General features: G+C 54.0%; 1 protein-coding gene across 2 annotated transcripts in view; it reads left to right on the top strand.

The window, feature by feature from the left end:
* The window catches only part of WHRN (whirlin), a 50240-nt gene that overhangs the window by 24048 nt on the left and 9681 nt on the right, over window positions 1-16511 (top strand). The window contains exons 3-8 of one of the 2 annotated variants that reach the window (XM_080561584.1): window positions 918-1043; window positions 12559-12761; window positions 13171-13207; window positions 14398-14610; window positions 14938-15150; window positions 16384-16416. In XM_080561584.1, the coding sequence (XP_080417710.1) occupies window positions 918-1043; window positions 12559-12761; window positions 13171-13207; window positions 14398-14610; window positions 14938-15150; window positions 16384-16416 (825 nt within the window). The remainder of the gene's footprint in view (window positions 1-917; window positions 1044-12558; window positions 12762-13170; window positions 13208-14397; window positions 14611-14937; window positions 15151-16383; window positions 16417-16511) is intronic. The other variant, XM_080561585.1, reaches the window with a different exon arrangement.

Here is a 16511-nt window from a genome sequence, read left to right on the forward strand (position 1 = left end):
AAGGGCAGAAAAGTCGAGCTGGGCCGTTTCCCAGCCGGGATGGCTGTGGGTAATTACTGTGTGATCATGTTTGCACAGGGCACAGGCAGGGCAAGGGGGAATTCGCAGCCAGCGCAGACCAGCACCGCTCCATCAGTGTCAGCGGTGCTTTGGGGGTTTGTCTCAGCTAAGAGAGCTGCTCCTGGATGTGAAAGGTGTTTGCCATAGGTAAAACCAAGAGCCTGTTTTTTCGGTTGATGTTTTTAGTCCTTAACACTAAGGGCTGGTTTTCTGTCGAATATAGGGAGGAGAAAGGAGCACTGGCATCCAGCGGTGCTGGCAGTGCCCTGTCTGGCTGATCCCCTTGCTGGGCTCCAGCCCGCAGAGCGGCCTTGGTCCGTGGCTGAGCTGCGTCTCCTTCCCTGAGTCCCAGACCCCTCCATGAATAACATTGCTCCTCCACATCGGCTGTCTCATGCCTCCTTCACGTTAACCTCCTGCCATTGCAGTGCTCTCCTGCTGGATTTGTCACCTGGGCCTTGCCACCTTCTTTCTCTTCCAAGTTTTCCGAGAGCTGCCGTCCTCCACGCCTTCCCAGCAGGGTCAGCCCATCCGCCCCATTTGAGTCCCTGAGTCATTGAAAGACAGGAAAAGACAAAACAAACCCAAATCACGGGTGCTGCAAGTTCTCCATGACCCGCTGGAAAATGTCCCCTGGAAGTATCACCCCGTCTGTTGCCCCGGGGTTGGTCGTGCTGTCCCCTGGTGGCGCACAGGGCATTGCCCTCCCTGCAGGTCCGTTTGCCTCCAAAGCATCCTTTGAGCCACAGCCACCCCGACAATTCCTCTAGATGGGGCGATGGACAAGTCTGTCAGAAGCGTGGAGCTGAGGTGCAGCTCCCGGACACCACTCAGCGTCTGCTCCTCCTCCTCTGCAGGTCAATCTGGTCCTGAACGAAGGGAAGTCCCTGGGGCTTATGATCCGAGGAGGGGCAGAATATTCCTTGGGCATCTACATCACCGGCGTGGACAAAGGCTCCGAAGCAGAGAGCACAGGCTTAAAGGTAAGAGCGACCCCAGAGCAGGCTGGGGGGGGAAGGAGAGCTTCACACGGCCAGGGCTGCAGGCGCGGGGCTCTGGCACACAGCTGCCTCTGCTCCTGCTCTGCAGGGCTGTCAGTGGAGAGGTAAGTGGTGTGTTTCTGGAGGTGGTGTTTCAGGGCAGGCTGGTGTCACGTTTTGGGTACTACGGCTTGAGGGAGTCAGGCTGTCATGCAGAAAGAAGTGCAGCCTTACGGCCTGTGGAGCAGGTTGTACCCACCTTCTGCCTTAGCTCACCCCCTGCCTGATTTCTCCCCCTTGAGACAGCCTGGGGTTGTTCTCGGTACAGGTACCTGAGGCTGCAGCACAGACCTAGCAGGTGAAGGAAGTCACTCTCACCTCCCTGAGCTGGCAGGGACGAGTTTTCCATTAAAGCTCCTGGTCCTGTGCCCTCTCCTCGCGTCTCGCATCCAAACCCATTAAGTTTGGAGCTCGTTTTCTGCACAAGGAGCTCCGAGCCCGCCTGCAGGGCTGCGGTTAGCTGCCGCCGTGCGAGGAGGGCAGGATTGCTGCAGTGGGAACAGGTGTGTGCCACTTTCCTCCCGCAGCGTTGTCATTTGCAAGGATCGTGTCTTAACAAGCCGGAGCAGCAGGTTCACCCTCGGGGCTGGAGCAGAGCCGATCAGTCAGCAGCCTAAGAGCTGGTGTGACTTGGGGTTATGGCAGGCACCCTCCATGCTCAAGCAGGTTCCTGAGGGGTTGTCTGGGCCCTTCTGAGGCTGGACTGCTCTAGGCCAGAGTTTGATACAGTTTTGTCATGGACCTCTTGCAAAGCAAGATGCTACATCTCTTTTTTATTACACATTTTTTTAATCCCACCACGTACAATGCACGCATCACCTCAGAGCTCCCCCATCCTTCCTGCTGTACCGGGTCTCAGAATACGATGGGACACAGTGGGACCTCATTTGTGTGTGGTCAGGGTGTTTGGGGGTAAATTTTTATTTGTTCTATAGCACTGACCAGTAAAATAAGTTGAAAAGGGAGCTGTTAGACGTCAGGTGCATCTCCATGCTGCTGATCGGCGGGGTGTGTTCGAGACTCAAACTCTCCAGGCTGTAGCATTTTACTTCACCACTCAGAGGTTCTTTTCTGTCATTTTTCTCCTAAGAGACCCTGCTCCTTGCAATCTCACTGCACTTCTTGCTGTCTCCAGTGCAGTCCCATGGGCTCTTACAGCCAGCTCTTTCCCTGCTACTTGTGTCAGTCAAGACTGGATGGATATTAAACTCCCTGGTGTCCCCTCAGTCCACTGCAATGGTGCTGGACTGCTGAATATCGAGGGGTAATCCCCTCTGATCCCCTCTCTGCATCACGAAGCGGTACGTTTCTCCCTTGATCAACCCTGGCCAGTTTAGGGCTAAGCCTTCAGCTTTGTCCCAGCGGCCTCACAAAGTCACTTACATCCCCCAGGGCTGCTGGGGTGAGGAGGGTGGGCAGTGGTGGAGAGGGCTGGGACAGACAGGATCCCGTCTCTCAGACAGCTTTGTACAAACCGGTTGCATCTGTCAGCACTGAGGTCACTTGGGTCCCCTTTATAGACACGGGAGAAGGAGGGAGACCTTTGCTGGGGTGATCCAAGCACTTCTGAACTTAATTGTCTGCTCCAGGCTCCCGCTTCTCTCTGCCAGCTCTTTGACGCAATGAAAATGCTGAACTTGGAGGTCTGGGTCAGAGCCTTAACGGCTCAGGTCCTCAGCAGGGAAACGGGGATTTGGGCCCTGCCGTGTGAGAGGGTCACTGGGGGAGCATCCCAAGGAGACATCTTGGTGTTTCTCTCTGCTCACCCGTCCTTTAAAGCACTGCTCTGAGGCCGTGCGGCAGACACAGCCCGGGAGGGGTGGGTGCTGACGGCACCTGTGTGTGAGGGCTCGTGGAAGGTGGAAGCTCACTTGTGAAGGGCCGTGCCCCTTGCAGGGCAGCAAGGAGTGAAAGCTGCTGCTGCAGGCTCCCTGCAGACCCCCCTCCTGTCCTGCATCTGTGCTACTGCCCTGGGCTGGCACCTCGCCTGCGCCGTCCCCCAGGGGTGTTGGTGGAACACGAGGTGGTGGCAAGGGGCTGCAGGGACAGTGCTTGGGGCACGAGGATTTCAGGACAGACGATGAGAAGCATGGGATAATTTTTCCTCCTGAAGAGCAGAGGAGAGGGATTGGCATGAGCCAGTGTGTGTCACTTAGGTCGCTTTGCGGAGCCAGGGGAGCAGCTGTCTGGAAGCAAACGTGCTTGTCCCCTGTCCCTGTGCCACAGGGTCAGACTTCACCTCACAAACACCAAAAGCCAGAAGGATTAAAGGCAGGAAAAGGGAAAAGTCGCACTGTTTTCCTGAGGTTGTTTCCTTTTGTTTCACGTGCAGTGCTTCTGTATTGCCCCAAACCCCGCTCCCCGCCGCACGGGGTGCGTCGCTGCCTTCCTGCTCTCAGTCTGCCAGTCGGTGGGCTCAGACAGCCAGCACTGCGAGATGCAGGCAGACAAGTCACAGCAGCACCACACGGCCAGCCCTCCGCCTCTCCTGTTGTGCCTGCCACGAAGGCAAGACAAAAATCACATGCACACGTAGTCCAGGCGGGCGGCACGCTGCGCGCCGTGCGGTCGGTGTGAGGGGCCGTGCCGCAGCGCTGGCTGCACGCTGGAGCCTCTGCTTGTCTGGTCTTTATCCCTCTGTCCTTGCTGTTCTGGTTGCTAGTTGCTGATCTGTGCACGCCAGCAGGCTGATGCTTTTCTGAACGTCAGGCTTTGTGTGATTTCAAATACGCACGCACACTTCCCCCCTGAGTTGTATATGCTGCAAGCTATAGATTGAGGACCGCTTGGAGGTTTGGAGATAAAGAAAGGCCTTTTAATTTCTGCTGTTAGACACAGTTGGGTGTAGACTGCGTCCACAAGCTCCCTGTGCTACTGCAGGTGGTGGTGCAAGGCATGTGGTACCACGAGGAGGGAACTGATGGCTTAATGCGATCGCCAGGTAACGCGTTGCTCTCTGAAACAGAAAATCTGTGGTTCTGTTCAGGGAGAGCTCAGCCCGGCCTGGCTGGAGTTGGTGGAAAGGTTCCTGCTGATTTCGCAGGCAGAGGATCCACCTGAGGGTTTTGCTCCTTCCTCCAATGTCGGGATATGTCTCTTGCTCACCACATCCATTAGAAGTGTTTTGTCAGTGGGTAATTAACCACAGCCCTTTTCAGTGCTTAGGGGCAGAGAATAAAACCCCATGGAACGGGGCAGAGAATAAAACCCCATGGAATGGGCTGCCGAATGTGGTGCCTGGTCTCTGAGCCCTGGTGTTTGTTCCTTGCTGTCACAGATTCACAGTGACCTTGGGAAACTTGCTGTCAGCCCTGGAGCTCAGCAACGGATGCCTTGGTGGTACCGTTGAACTCCAGCCTCTTGAAATGGTGCCTAAGTGGGGGACAGGGATTTTAGGGAATCTCTGACATAAATCCATGCGTTTATCTTCTCCTTTCAGGTACTTCTCTGCCCTGTTTTGCGTAGCCGTAGCTAAGGCTGCTCTGGGTGGGGCCAGTCCTCGTACTGTCCTGGCAGAAGCCTTTGGACACCAGTGTCCTTTAAGTAGCATGTGGGGAGAAGAGATGCTCTGGGGCAAGGGGACAAGCAAGATGAGACTAAGAAACCAAGACATTGTTTTGCATAAAACAATATTTGCTCAAAAAAAAAAGGAAAGCAAAGATTTGGCAATACTGAATTTGTTACCAGATTTTTTTTTGAGTTGATTCTGCCAGATCTTTAATTTTAGGGGAAAAAAAAAAAGAAAACAGGAAGCCTTCTTGTGTCCATGGCACCAAATCAGAATTTTAGAATGTTGTATTGGGATTTTTTTTTAATTTCCCTTAAATGTTGATTAAAGGGCGAATAAAACAACGTCAAACCAGTTGAAACCAAGGCAGCTGCTCTCAGACCCGAAGCTATAACCTGCCCGTCCCCCCTGCAGAAACAGGGGGACAGACCAGCCCCGCTGCCACCGTCAGGCCGAGGTGACGCTGTCTGGGCACCGCGGCCACCAGCCGAGCGCTGTGCCGGTGCCAGCAGCAAGCAGGCTGCGTCGCTGCAGTCAGTAATTAAATGTTCGCCCTCTTGGCCTCGGCCTGTATGTTTATTCATTCTTGAGACTTCGGACAGTGCGTTCTTCAGGCGGGCTTGAAAATTTGCTGCTTCAGTGCAATTTCCCGGGCTGAAGAAGTGCAGGGTGGCAGAGGGCTGCAGAGTTGGAGCGTGAGCCAGCCTTGTTTGCTTTCAGCTCTGCCCTTCCCTCGTGACGTACACAGCGATGCCTCCGGGAGGTGAGCTTGTTCTGTTGGCACTTGGGGCTCTGCTCATCCTGATTTCTTCCGCATTCATTTTTTCCTAGTGTTGTATTTTATCAGGATGTTTTTTTAGGCGGTTTTTTTTTGTTCTCTCCTTGACCTTTACATCAGAAATAGCAGATTTCAGGTAGCTTTCATTGAGCAAACAGCTCGATATTGAGTTTGCAGCACAAAGGCTGGGGTAGAAGGAGGCTGCCACAATCCCTATATATTCTCATACAAGAGAAGTAGAGAGAGGGACTATAAATAAGAAGACGTGAGTGATTTTGCATCAGCAGTGACATTCATGAAGCTGTCCCTTGAACAGTGGCTCACATTTTGAGGTCTGCGCAGAGATAAAGATACTGATAAAGAGAACATAAAAAAGAGCCTCATGGGCAATAAGCTGTAAGGCGAGAGATGGACTATGGAGGCGCGTGCCTGTGGTGTGCAAGGTGTAGCCTCTCCGAAGACGTCCCCTCTGTGGGGACACGTCGCTGCTTATACTGCTCCTCTGCTGGGAGGCCACCAGAAACCTCCCCGCAGCAGCGCTGGAACCCCAGGAGACATCTTGTGTGCTTTTGTTTCTAGTCTGTGTTTGCTTTGCTCCCTGTATTTGTACTGCAAGGTGTTTGGGGGAAGCAACATGTTTTCCGACAGCACTTGGCACATGCTGCTCTCTTGCCTTGCTCCCGGATCTGTCTGATCCTTCCAACAGCCTGCGGTGGCCTCATTCGACGCGGATCATCTGCCCTGACCACTTCCCTCCTGGGGCAGTTGAGCACCTCCTTATTTTTCTGCGAGTCTCTATTCAGCTGTTGGTAGATTGATTCATACATTTTCCTGCCCGTATTTTTAATTTCTTAAGGTCTGCTTTCGTTAATTATTTGTGCTAGAGAGAGATTCCTTCTACTTCAGTGGTGTCTGTGAGGGTAATTTAACCTCTCTTCTGGCCCATTAGTGGCATTAAATAAGACTGGTGCTGGTGCCAAACCGCCTGGCATCCTGCTAGCCCTGTTATTCCCAGCTCAATTTGGTGTCATTTAACATTAACTCATATTTAAAATCTCTCACCTAGTTTTCTATCTGTGTGACTGAATTTCTCCCAGAGCCAATTTTTATCATTTTTAAGGGGCTTGAGGAGATCAGAGCCCTAGTCTTAACTCCATTAACTTTTCTTGACTGCACCTCCCTTTACCGTATTATTCTGTCTGTCTCCAGAAAGAGAAGGGGCCAGGCCCGTCGTTGAGGTACGGTTTTTCTCAACTCTGATCGGTTCTTCTCTGTGGTCACCTTTTGCACGCTATGTTCGGCCCCTGCATTTCAGGATAGATATTTCTCTAGAAAGTGAAAATAATCCCATTTCCAGAAGTGATCAGACACTGGATCCTCAGTATCCCCCCACAATTTGCTGAGCACCACTGAAAACTTGTCCCTGAAACGTTCAGGGCAATAGCTTTTCTGCATGTTCTTTTACAACTTTTTTTTTGTGTCTTACTATTTCTTCCTTTATTCTGTGCCGGTCAGGACCTGCGCGTACAGCAAATAATTTGCTAGAGTCAACCTTTATTTTAACAGATGGTTTGTTTGCATTTCTGCACTCTTTTATTCCCTTCCCAGTTGTCCTTGACTTCTGGAGGAAAAAAAAAAAGATATCGATGTTAATTAGCAAAAATCCTTTTCTGCCCTAATAGGAGTGTGTCATTAGATAGGCTGATTTGCAGTCGTTTAGGCTGTCCAGTGATTCCTTATCTGCCCTTCAGCAGCAATTATTTTTGCAAGGTCTTTTTCCCCTGCACGAGGTGCTCGCTTATCCAAGGATTTCGTGGCAGGTTCTTCTCACCCCTTGTTAATATTCAGGCAGCACCAGACAGAGGTGGTCTGGTGCTGGGCACCGCACTAACAGGACACGAGAACAGACAGCCACAGAGAACCAGGGAGAATAAATGATAAAAAAGCAATGAAGACACAGACAGACGTCGTGGCTCAGCCAGGGCCCCTTCTGGTCTCCCTGCCAGCTTCCTTTTGGCCGGCTCTTGAGGAGAAAAATCTAAAGAATGGTTCATTAAATCTGTGTAACTGTCTTGAACAAAAAAATCATGAAAGTTTAATCCCCGATATGGGAAACTATTAAAGATTCATGATTACAATAAACGTATCTAATCGAATTTGGGTCTTCATTCTTTTGATGCTGCAGTGAGCCCAGTGCTCCTTCTGTGCTAGCAGCAAAATAAATCCCTTCCAGTGGACGGCCCAGTAAATTAAAGCGGCCTGGGAGATGATGGCCATTACACCTGGGTGCGTTTCTCTTGGCAGTTTAGTCACGTCCATAATCCACCCTCCTTGTTATGCTGGTGGTCAGCAATTTTCTGACTGCTGGATTCAAGCTGACAGATCTGGAAAAGATCTTGAAAGGAACCTAAGATATTTCTGCTGTCTGGTGGTTGGGAATGTGGTTGTCTGCGGGGTTTGCCTTCTCTTCGGCTCCCTCCCTCCCTGTTTCTGGGTCTCTCCGAATCAGCTCAGGTGGAGCTGGTGCCTCTGGCTCTTCCTGCAGCTGGTTCATAGAAGCAAGGCTGCTTTTCTTTCAGACCAGGGAAGCTTCACATCCCTGGCATGTGATTTTGGCAGTCGGTCTCTGCTCCGCAGCCTGCTGGAGTAGGTGTGAGCATCGCACCTTGACACAGCTCTGCTCTGTGCTCTCCCTGCCAGCCACTGCAAGGGGCCATCCTCTGATCATGACCTTGCCAAATCCAACGCATCCCTCGTGTTGCATCTTGTCCTTCCACAGGGAAAGTCAAAGGAGGGAAAGGCAAGCCAAGAGCAGATGGCTCTGATTGCAGGGGCTGCTGCTTTGAGAACCTTTCTGGAGCCAGAGGAGAAAGAAGGAAAGGAGAAAGAAGGTGCAGCAGGACCTGGAGCATGCCTCCCGCAGCGCCTTGCAGCAGCTGGTGCAGTGCCTCTGCCTCATGCTCCCTCTGCTCAGGGCCTTCATCAGCCCTTCATCAGCCCAGGCTTGACTTTGGGTCTCTCTCTCATCTCCAACATCTCTTTTGCATTATTAGCTGTGCAGCTGACCCATTAATCATGGTTACAAAAACAGTAAGCAGAGGGCATTGGCTGAACCATGCTGAGGCCAAAATGCAGAGGCCCTGACGGTGGTGGTGGTGGAGACTGGGCTGTCCTGGGCTGCCACAGCCCTTTCTATTCACCAGCCCCTCTGCACGTCACAGAGGAAGGAGATGTCCCCAGAAGAATGAGGCAGCTCAGCCTGAGGTGGCTGGTTAGGGCTGAACACAGAACTGAGCTCTGGTGCATCTGGGGTGCGCTTGGTGCCTTTGCTCTAGCTCCTTTCCTATTTTCTCCACTCAGTTTTTTTCCAGCCTCACTCAGCATCCCGTGTCCTTTCATCAGATGGAAAGGCAGACAAGAGCCCTTGACTTCTCATTATTGCCAGCATTATTTTATATAGCTCCATCAAGTCCCCACACATCACCTCTTCTCTAAATTTAACAGGCCTAATCTTTACAATCTGTCCTTTCACAGGCACCTTCATCGCCACCAGTCATCACTTCCCTTCTCTGGAGCTTTCCTTTCTGTGTCTCCTTGCTGGGCAGGCAGGGACGTACCAGGGAATGCACTCACAGCAAGGTCACACATTCACGTGGATATCTCCAGTACAGTGGTTTTAGAACTGTTCTTGAGATGTTTCTTACCACTCTTTCCTATCGCAGATTTTCTTTTGCATGCTTATTTGATCCTTCTCAGATCACAGCTGCACGCTGAGCAGCAGTGTTCCTTCAGCTGTTGGTTGTAGTCCCTCACCTGTGTCTGCTCTTATTGTTCAAGAGGCATCACTCATGTCTTGGCCAGCTGCAAACACCTTCCTGGTCCTTTCAGACCACCTTTACCAGCCCCTTCTGGCACCTCTAGTCTGAACTAACCCAGATAGCTGAGTGGTGCTGGTAGATCCTGACTGGTCTCACATTGCCGCTACAGGCATCTTAGGATCTTCTTCCCTTCTCTTTCCCCCCTCCCAGATGTTCAGTAATCCTCAGCTTCTCCAATTCCTTTTGTCTTTTTGTGGCTTCTCAGGGAGACCCTGCGCCATCGCTAGCTCTGCATCTATTTTTGCAAGGCCAGAGGAGCAAAATGAGCTTCATGAATGACCCTCCAAGGCCAAGCATTGCTTTGGCTACGAGCAGAGCAGGGGAGCTTGAGACTGGAGGAGTCGACATGGTCAGCACAGGTCTCCTGGCAGGCCAAACGGTGCTCGGGAACAGCTCTCCTTATGGTGACCACGAGTCAGGAGGCTTTCCTGAGCTGTGCAGCACCTCGACCTGCCTGCTGAGGCTCAGTTGTGGACACAGGGACGAACGCAGGTCCCCATTGAGGCTTGCTCACACCCAGCCACGACCTTTAAAAGATGAAGGAGCAAATTCTGTGGAATTTGCCCTGCATGTTCCTCCTCCTCCCACTATTTCTTCCTGAAAAGCTCTGCCATCCCAGTTCAAACTGTGGAGAGGGCAGAGGAGAAGAGGAGAGGTTTTGCCCTTGTACCCAGAGATCTGTCTGGGGATGAGTTACCAGGCCCTGGCTTGGACTCTGGGCCAGCTGCAGAGGTGGCAGCCCAAGTGCTTTTCTCACGTTTGACCCGAGACCCAGGGCTCTAATCTCTACATCCTGGCCATGCGAGTCAAATTCCCCTTCTTGGCCACTTGCTTTGACCCAACAATAACTGGTCTTATGCCCACCTCGTGCCAGCACTGTTTGGGGAGCTTGCCACTGTGGAGGTCTGATGGCCGATATCGGTGCAGGCAGCAAGGAGGGAAGCTGCCCTGCATCCTCGGCACTTGGAAACTGCCTCTGTGGTCCCTAAAATAGCCCTAGCAATGCTTGCACAAGTGCCATACAGTGGGTTTGGGGTGCCACTAGGGAGAACAGGCCCGGGGCCTCTGTAACAGGCATCTGGAATTTTCTTCAAGACTCATTTCAAAAGAAAACAAAGCAAAATGTAATAACAATTAGGCTGCTGCAATTTCCCCTCGAGCACTGCTGGGAGGAGCATAATTTAAGGTAATTGTGGTTTTCTTTGCTATTAAGCCAACTTTGCTCTACAGCAGCCTGTGGGGGAGGTCTCCTGGTGCCACAAAAATACGTAAAACTGGCAGAAACGGGAGGCTGAGACCACGGCACTGTGGAGTATGGGAAGGGCACGTGGAGCCGGGCTGTGGCCACTGCTTTGGTGTGAGCCCTGGGGTCAGAATCCCCGCGGGCTGAGGTGATTGTGTTCCCCTTAAGGCCCTGGGTAGCGCTCACGGTTGTGCCCTGTGCCCCTGGCTGGTTACACGGCAGCTGGGACAGCCTCTCGGTGCTGGGTATCGGTCCCTGAACGTGGCTGCTGACAGGGCCAGATTCTGCTTGTGAAATACTCACCACAGTAGGGCTCCGGGCATGCGATTTGCAGTGGTTTCAGGTGGCTCATGAGATGAGCACGGAGCCGTGGTCCTTCGGCCACCCTGGGACTCCCCACCAGCTGCTCTTCCCCTTCTCTCCACTTGATTTCTCATAAAATCGCCCCTCGGGGGGCTGCGGGGTGCCAGTCACACCACAGGCCTTGGTACACTTGGGGCCCCTCTCACCCAGGGACAATGCTGCTGTCACGCTCTGCGCCAGGCTTGTGATCGCTGGCGGAAGGGAAAGGTCCCTGGGAAGTGCCTTTCTGGGTCCTTCTAGCCTTGAAGCTGCCAGTTCTTGTTGGCTGAACTGGCTGCCACAGGCCTAGCAGCACGGGCAGGAGTGTGTGTGTGCAGGGGGCCTGTACGTGTGCCAGTCCTGCTGCTGCAGCCCCCTGCCCCTCAGCCGGCAGCGCTGGGCCTGGAGAGCAGCCGGTGCGGCCCTATAACCCCGTGAGGTGCAGCACAAAATGGAGGGCAGGGGGCGTGCTGCACGTCCTGGCCCTGCTGCTGGGTGCTAGGGCCTGGAGAGGCTTCCTCTCTGCTGGAACAGTCACCGGGTCTCTCGTGTACTCCGTGTCGAGTGGAGCTTTGCTGGTGGTAGTCCTGGTGTCCTTTATTTCAACCCTATGAAGTTTGGGTAGCGCTGCGGGAAGCTTGGTGGCAGCAGAGCCGCAGCCCGCCAGCAGTAAGCTTGGCAGCAGTGAGTTGTGGCTTCTGGCCGGAGTAAATTTAAGAGTCTGGGGAATTAATCCCAGTCCTCTGAGGCTTCCTTGACCCAGCAGCAGCAGAGTGAGATGGACGGAGCTGAAAAGTTCCTACTGACTCTTTGTGCTGTTACTTTAGCCTCAGAAACACTTCGCTCTCTCCCTTTTCTCCTCCAAGATGGGGGTGAATTATTTAAAGAACTATCTTGTTCTGCTGGTATCGCAGCATAAAGAAAACCAGATTGTGTTTTCACAAAAGCTGAGCAGAAGCCTATGGTTAAGCAAAGATATGAAGGAGCAGTTTCAAAGAGGTGGCTTATCAGGAACAGGGTGGATTTTGATATGGGAGTGAGAAGTGCACTGCATGCCCTAGAAGCAAAGAAAAAGGGGACTTGGGATGAAGGAGAATCTTCCAGATGAATGCTGTGCCTTGAACATGGCCAGGCTGTCAGGAGGCCCCTGAGTACAACAAAGGCTGTGGCCACAAGATGAAAGCTCTCAGGAGCAGCTGGGGAGGAAACGGGGGGAGAGGAGAGATGAAATCCCGGCTGTCCCAGCTCCCCCAGTGACCGAGCTGGGGCTGTGGTGAGACACTCAGAACGAGCCCCTGGGGCTGCACGCAGAGATCTGGGGTTTGGAGCCTCTGCAGATGGCTCCTGGCCTCCCAGCTCAGAAGGAAGGAGTGGGTTGGACTTCTTTGTATTCTCTGGGGACTGTTTCCAGCCTGATCTGCAGACCTAGTTAATGGAGGGGACTGGGCAGATTGGTCTGACTTGGGATCCTAAATAGGCTCCTTCAGGCTTCACAGCCTGGCCCGTTACTGGCTGTTGGCTTAAGGGCTTGTTCTCCAGCCACCAGCACTTGGACCCTCTCCCTCATCTCTGTTCATCTCTCCAATTGCTGTAGCCCTGGTTTGGCATTGGTGTGAAGTGAATAGCTCCTCTTCAGTGGAAGAGGAAGGCACGTTCCTATCAGCAATGCCCACAGGGCCTGCCGGGCTCACCCTGCCCTTACTCTGCAGGTAGGAGACCAGATCCTGGAGGTGAACGGCCGGAGCTTCCTCAGCATCCCCCACGACGAGGCGGTGAAGCTGCTCAAGTCCTCCCGCCACCTCATCATGACTGTGAAGGACATCGGGAGGCTGCCCCACGCCCGCACCACCGTGGACGAGACCAGGTGGATAGCAAGCTCCCAGATCGGAGAGACCCTGGTCAACTCAGCAGGGTAGGTGCCTGCTACACCCCATGCAATAAATAGGGCTGCCAGGGATCCCGTAGGGTACGTGCAGCCACACAGGGTGGGGTAGAGCAGCAGCGTGTCCTTTGCCGGTGAAATGCTGGCAGCCCGATGTGTCTGCCAGCTGTCTGTGGGAGCACCCCTGGTGCTTAGCTGGGTGGCCCTCATGTCTGCTGCTCAGAAGAGAGCACCCTGTAAGGTGGGTCACGTCTGGGCAGTATGCTGCTGCGCCGTTCAGAGCTCCTTCCCTGGTCTCTCAGGCTGGGAGCTTTCCCCCATTAGCTTATGGGTACAGGGAGAAGAGTAGATAAGAGATCTCCTCAGGTGATGACTGCTCCAGGAGACGACTGATGGACATATGGCACTCGGTGCTAACTCAACTTCTCCCTCCTCGCAGGGCAGCGGGCGATCACGCTGCGGAGGCGGCAGCCAGGGTAAGAGATGCCAGCCCCCCCGGTGCCTTGTGAAAAAGAGAGCCATCTCTCTGTGGGAGGGAGGGCTGTGTGCTCCTGGCGGTAAAAGGGATGTTAGTTTATGAGGACCGCTGCCTTTTAGCTGGCTCTAGCCTTTCTCCTGCCTATCTCGCTTTGCTAGTTTTATTTCTACAAAGCCTGGTGTAACGAGAACCCCCTCTCCTGTACCACTGCTGGGCCAGTTGTGTGGAGCCTTCCAGCCTGGGGATGATCATGGGCAGGGGCAACGGGCAATGACACACGGGGGCAAGGGCGTGGGGATCCCATCCCATCCCAGGATCTCTCCCACCCCGCAGCACGAGGGTAGCAGGGCCCTGCCCGGGGCTGTGCCTGCAGCACCACATCAGCCTGTCTTCTCCAGCCAGCCCTTTGCAAAGTGCTCTCCCTTTAAATGGAAATGAAGCCAGGAGGTTTCACAGGTGGCTTGCACTGATAATGCCTTTATGCTGTTTGCTTGGCAAAACATGCTCCCCAGCCTCAACTCTTTTCAGTGTCCCCAGGATAGTCGAGATGTTTTCTGGCTCCATATCTGTACGCTGACTGCTAACGCTGCCGGGGAGGGGAGCAGCAAGGACCTCCTCTGTTAGAAATCCTCCCCAAAGAAAAAAGCCTTTTGTCGGACTGCCTCTGCAGTCAGACATCCCTGTCCCTGGGACTCCTCTGGGTCCGTTAGCTCTTTCTTCACCAAAGTCTGCTTTGAGCTTGCAGTGAGAGTTGTGCATTTTGTACAAGATGCATTTTGCACAAGATGGAAAGCTTGCCTGCTCTCATGGCACCCATTCCCCCAGCTGTGCCAGGAAGGAATGCAGCCTGCTGTTAAATCAATGGCTGGCCGAGGGGTAGTGCCTGTGCTTGCCGAACAGAGCTGGGAAGCTGGTTTGTTTATTCAGCTGGAGCTGCCTAACCTCGTGGCTTCCTTACTCAGAGAAGCAGTGACACTGAGTGGCTGTGCTGGTGGCCCCCAGGGGTAGCTGCCCCTGGTCCTTGGCATCCCCCTGCCCATCCTGCTTGCCAGCCGTGCTGCAGGTGATGTGGGAGCAGCAGTCTGACAGGCACACAGCTCAGGCATGGGGGCAATTCTGGGCCCTGACTTTGCTGCTTTCACCAGCTCACTTCTCAGGCCAAATCCAATCCCCAGTTTTCTTCCGCAGCCTGTGTTTTACCGGGGCCTGGCGGGCTCGCAGGTAACGCTGAGCAGCATGGTGAACCAGACCCGAGTCATGCTGGAGGAACAAGCGCGGCACCTGCTGAACGAGCAGGAGCGAGCGACCATGGGGTACTACCTGGATGAGTACAAGGAAGGCAACATCTCTGTGGATGCTCTGGTCATGGCGCTCTTCGAGCTGCTCAACACGCACGCTAAGGTGAGCTCTGCACTGGGGACAGGGACAGTTTCTCCCAGCGGCCTGAGCAGAGCCATCGTCACGGCGTGGCTCAGCACCTCCAGGTATTTGCACAGGGTCGAGGGTGAGGGTGTGAGAGTGAAATCCAGGGGCAGGACGTTATGGGAGGCACAAGCTGGTGTTCGGTGGCAGAGGAGCTTCTGGTAAAGCTCAGGACCGAACGTTTTCCTTCGTTACCTGCCCGTGCATCTCGTTGCCACCACTGAACAGGGGGAGGATAGGGCTTCACGTGCCCTGGAGTGTGGTCATGCTCCAACCTCTCTTTGGTTGTCTGTCTGCCTGGCCCAGTTCTCACTGCTTTCAGAGGTGCGGGGCGTGATCTCCCCGCAAGACCTTGACCGTTTCGACAACCTGGTGCTGAAGAGAGAGATCGAGTCCATGAAGGCCCGGCAGCCCTCGGGGCCCAGCATCGGCACCGACTCCTACTCCATGATGTCCTACAGTGACACCGTCTCTTCCTCCAGCAGCCACTTCACCTCCACAACCGTCAGCTCGGCCCGGGTAAGTCTCTTCCAGCTCTTCCTTTTCCTTTCAAGCCCAGCTGGTCCCAGCAGGTCCCCAGCAGCCAGGCCAGCTGCATCCTGTCCCAGCCTCCGCCCACTCCAGCATTAAGCAGCAGCGCTCCCACGTCTCGCTGCCAGGCCTTCGTTGCACGCACCGTCTAATTAAGTTATCGTAATCACCTCAGAATGTGCAGGCACACAGCCCCCAAATTAATTTCCTGGCCATAAAATGCCTTTCATCACAAATGCATTAGCAACCTTGGAAATTAAAACGTTCTTGAAAAGAACAGATGATGATGGGCTTTCTGCTTGTTCGACAGCAAGCAAACCGGCCCACGTGCGGGGCGGGTGGGATTGTGCTGCAGAGGGGCAGCAAGGCGGGGGGCTTTCCTGGGGCTGTATCTTTCCCACAGTTTGGTCCAGCCTTCCAAGAGGCCTCGGAGAGGTTCAGAGCATCAGAGCCATGTTTTTGTCTTGCTGACTTCAGAAATACCCAAAGGATGGATTGCGGTGTTCAGGATGGATTGCAGCGAGGGCCTTCCTGGATCAGGATAAGCGGGGCGAGTTTCACGCTGCTCTGCGAAGGGAGAAATCTTTCCAAAGCATCAGAGGGCTGACCCAGAGGCCTGCCAGGGCTCATGCACTGAGCGTGACACCCTGGTCCTACCAGCCCCGTGCCCAGGCTGTACCCTGTGCTTCGGGTGTGCCGCGCTCACACTCCAGCTCCATGATGCCCTTGTGGCACAGAGCAGAGAGTGGACACTGCCGCCCCGTATGTAAAATCTTCCTGCAAGGACACATGTCCCTGTGTTACACCACACCCTGGCAGCATGGCTCCTCTTCCCATGTCCTTTGAGCGTGGATGTGAGGACAGACACATGCCCGCTGCTCTACTCCGGGTGCTGGGAACAGCAGTGCTTGAGGTGTGGTAGCAAGCAGAGGTGGTAAGCTGCTGCCAAGCAAGGAGCAGGGGCTCTGGGTGGCAGGTTCTGAGCAGCTAGCAGGGGAGAGAGGAGGCACAGAGCTTGTGGACTGTTTGCTCTCACAGGAGGGGCTGATTGCAACCTTCATGCTCAGCACAGGGATGTGGATTCTGCAGGGTGGGCTTGGGGGAGGAGGGATGCATTGTGCTGGGATTTGCTTCTCTCGCTTGTTTGTTCTGCATCCTCCCTGACGTTATGTTTTCGCTTTTATGCTTGTTTTAATCTGCTTTCCCCTCGCACATCCCCAGGAGCGGCTCTTGTGGCTAATAGACCTGATGGAGGTAGGGACCAGCAGCGAGTCGGGGAGGTCGAGTACCGCAGTTGCCATAGGAGGCGAGCTGCGAGTGCGTGCGGATGTGCGCTGGGCGGGAGGCAG

The sequence above is a fragment of the Anser brachyrhynchus genome (assembly GCF_964034855.1).
Source record: "Anser brachyrhynchus genome assembly, chromosome: 19".
Classification (NCBI taxonomy): Eukaryota; Metazoa; Chordata; class Aves; order Anseriformes; family Anatidae; genus Anser; species Anser brachyrhynchus.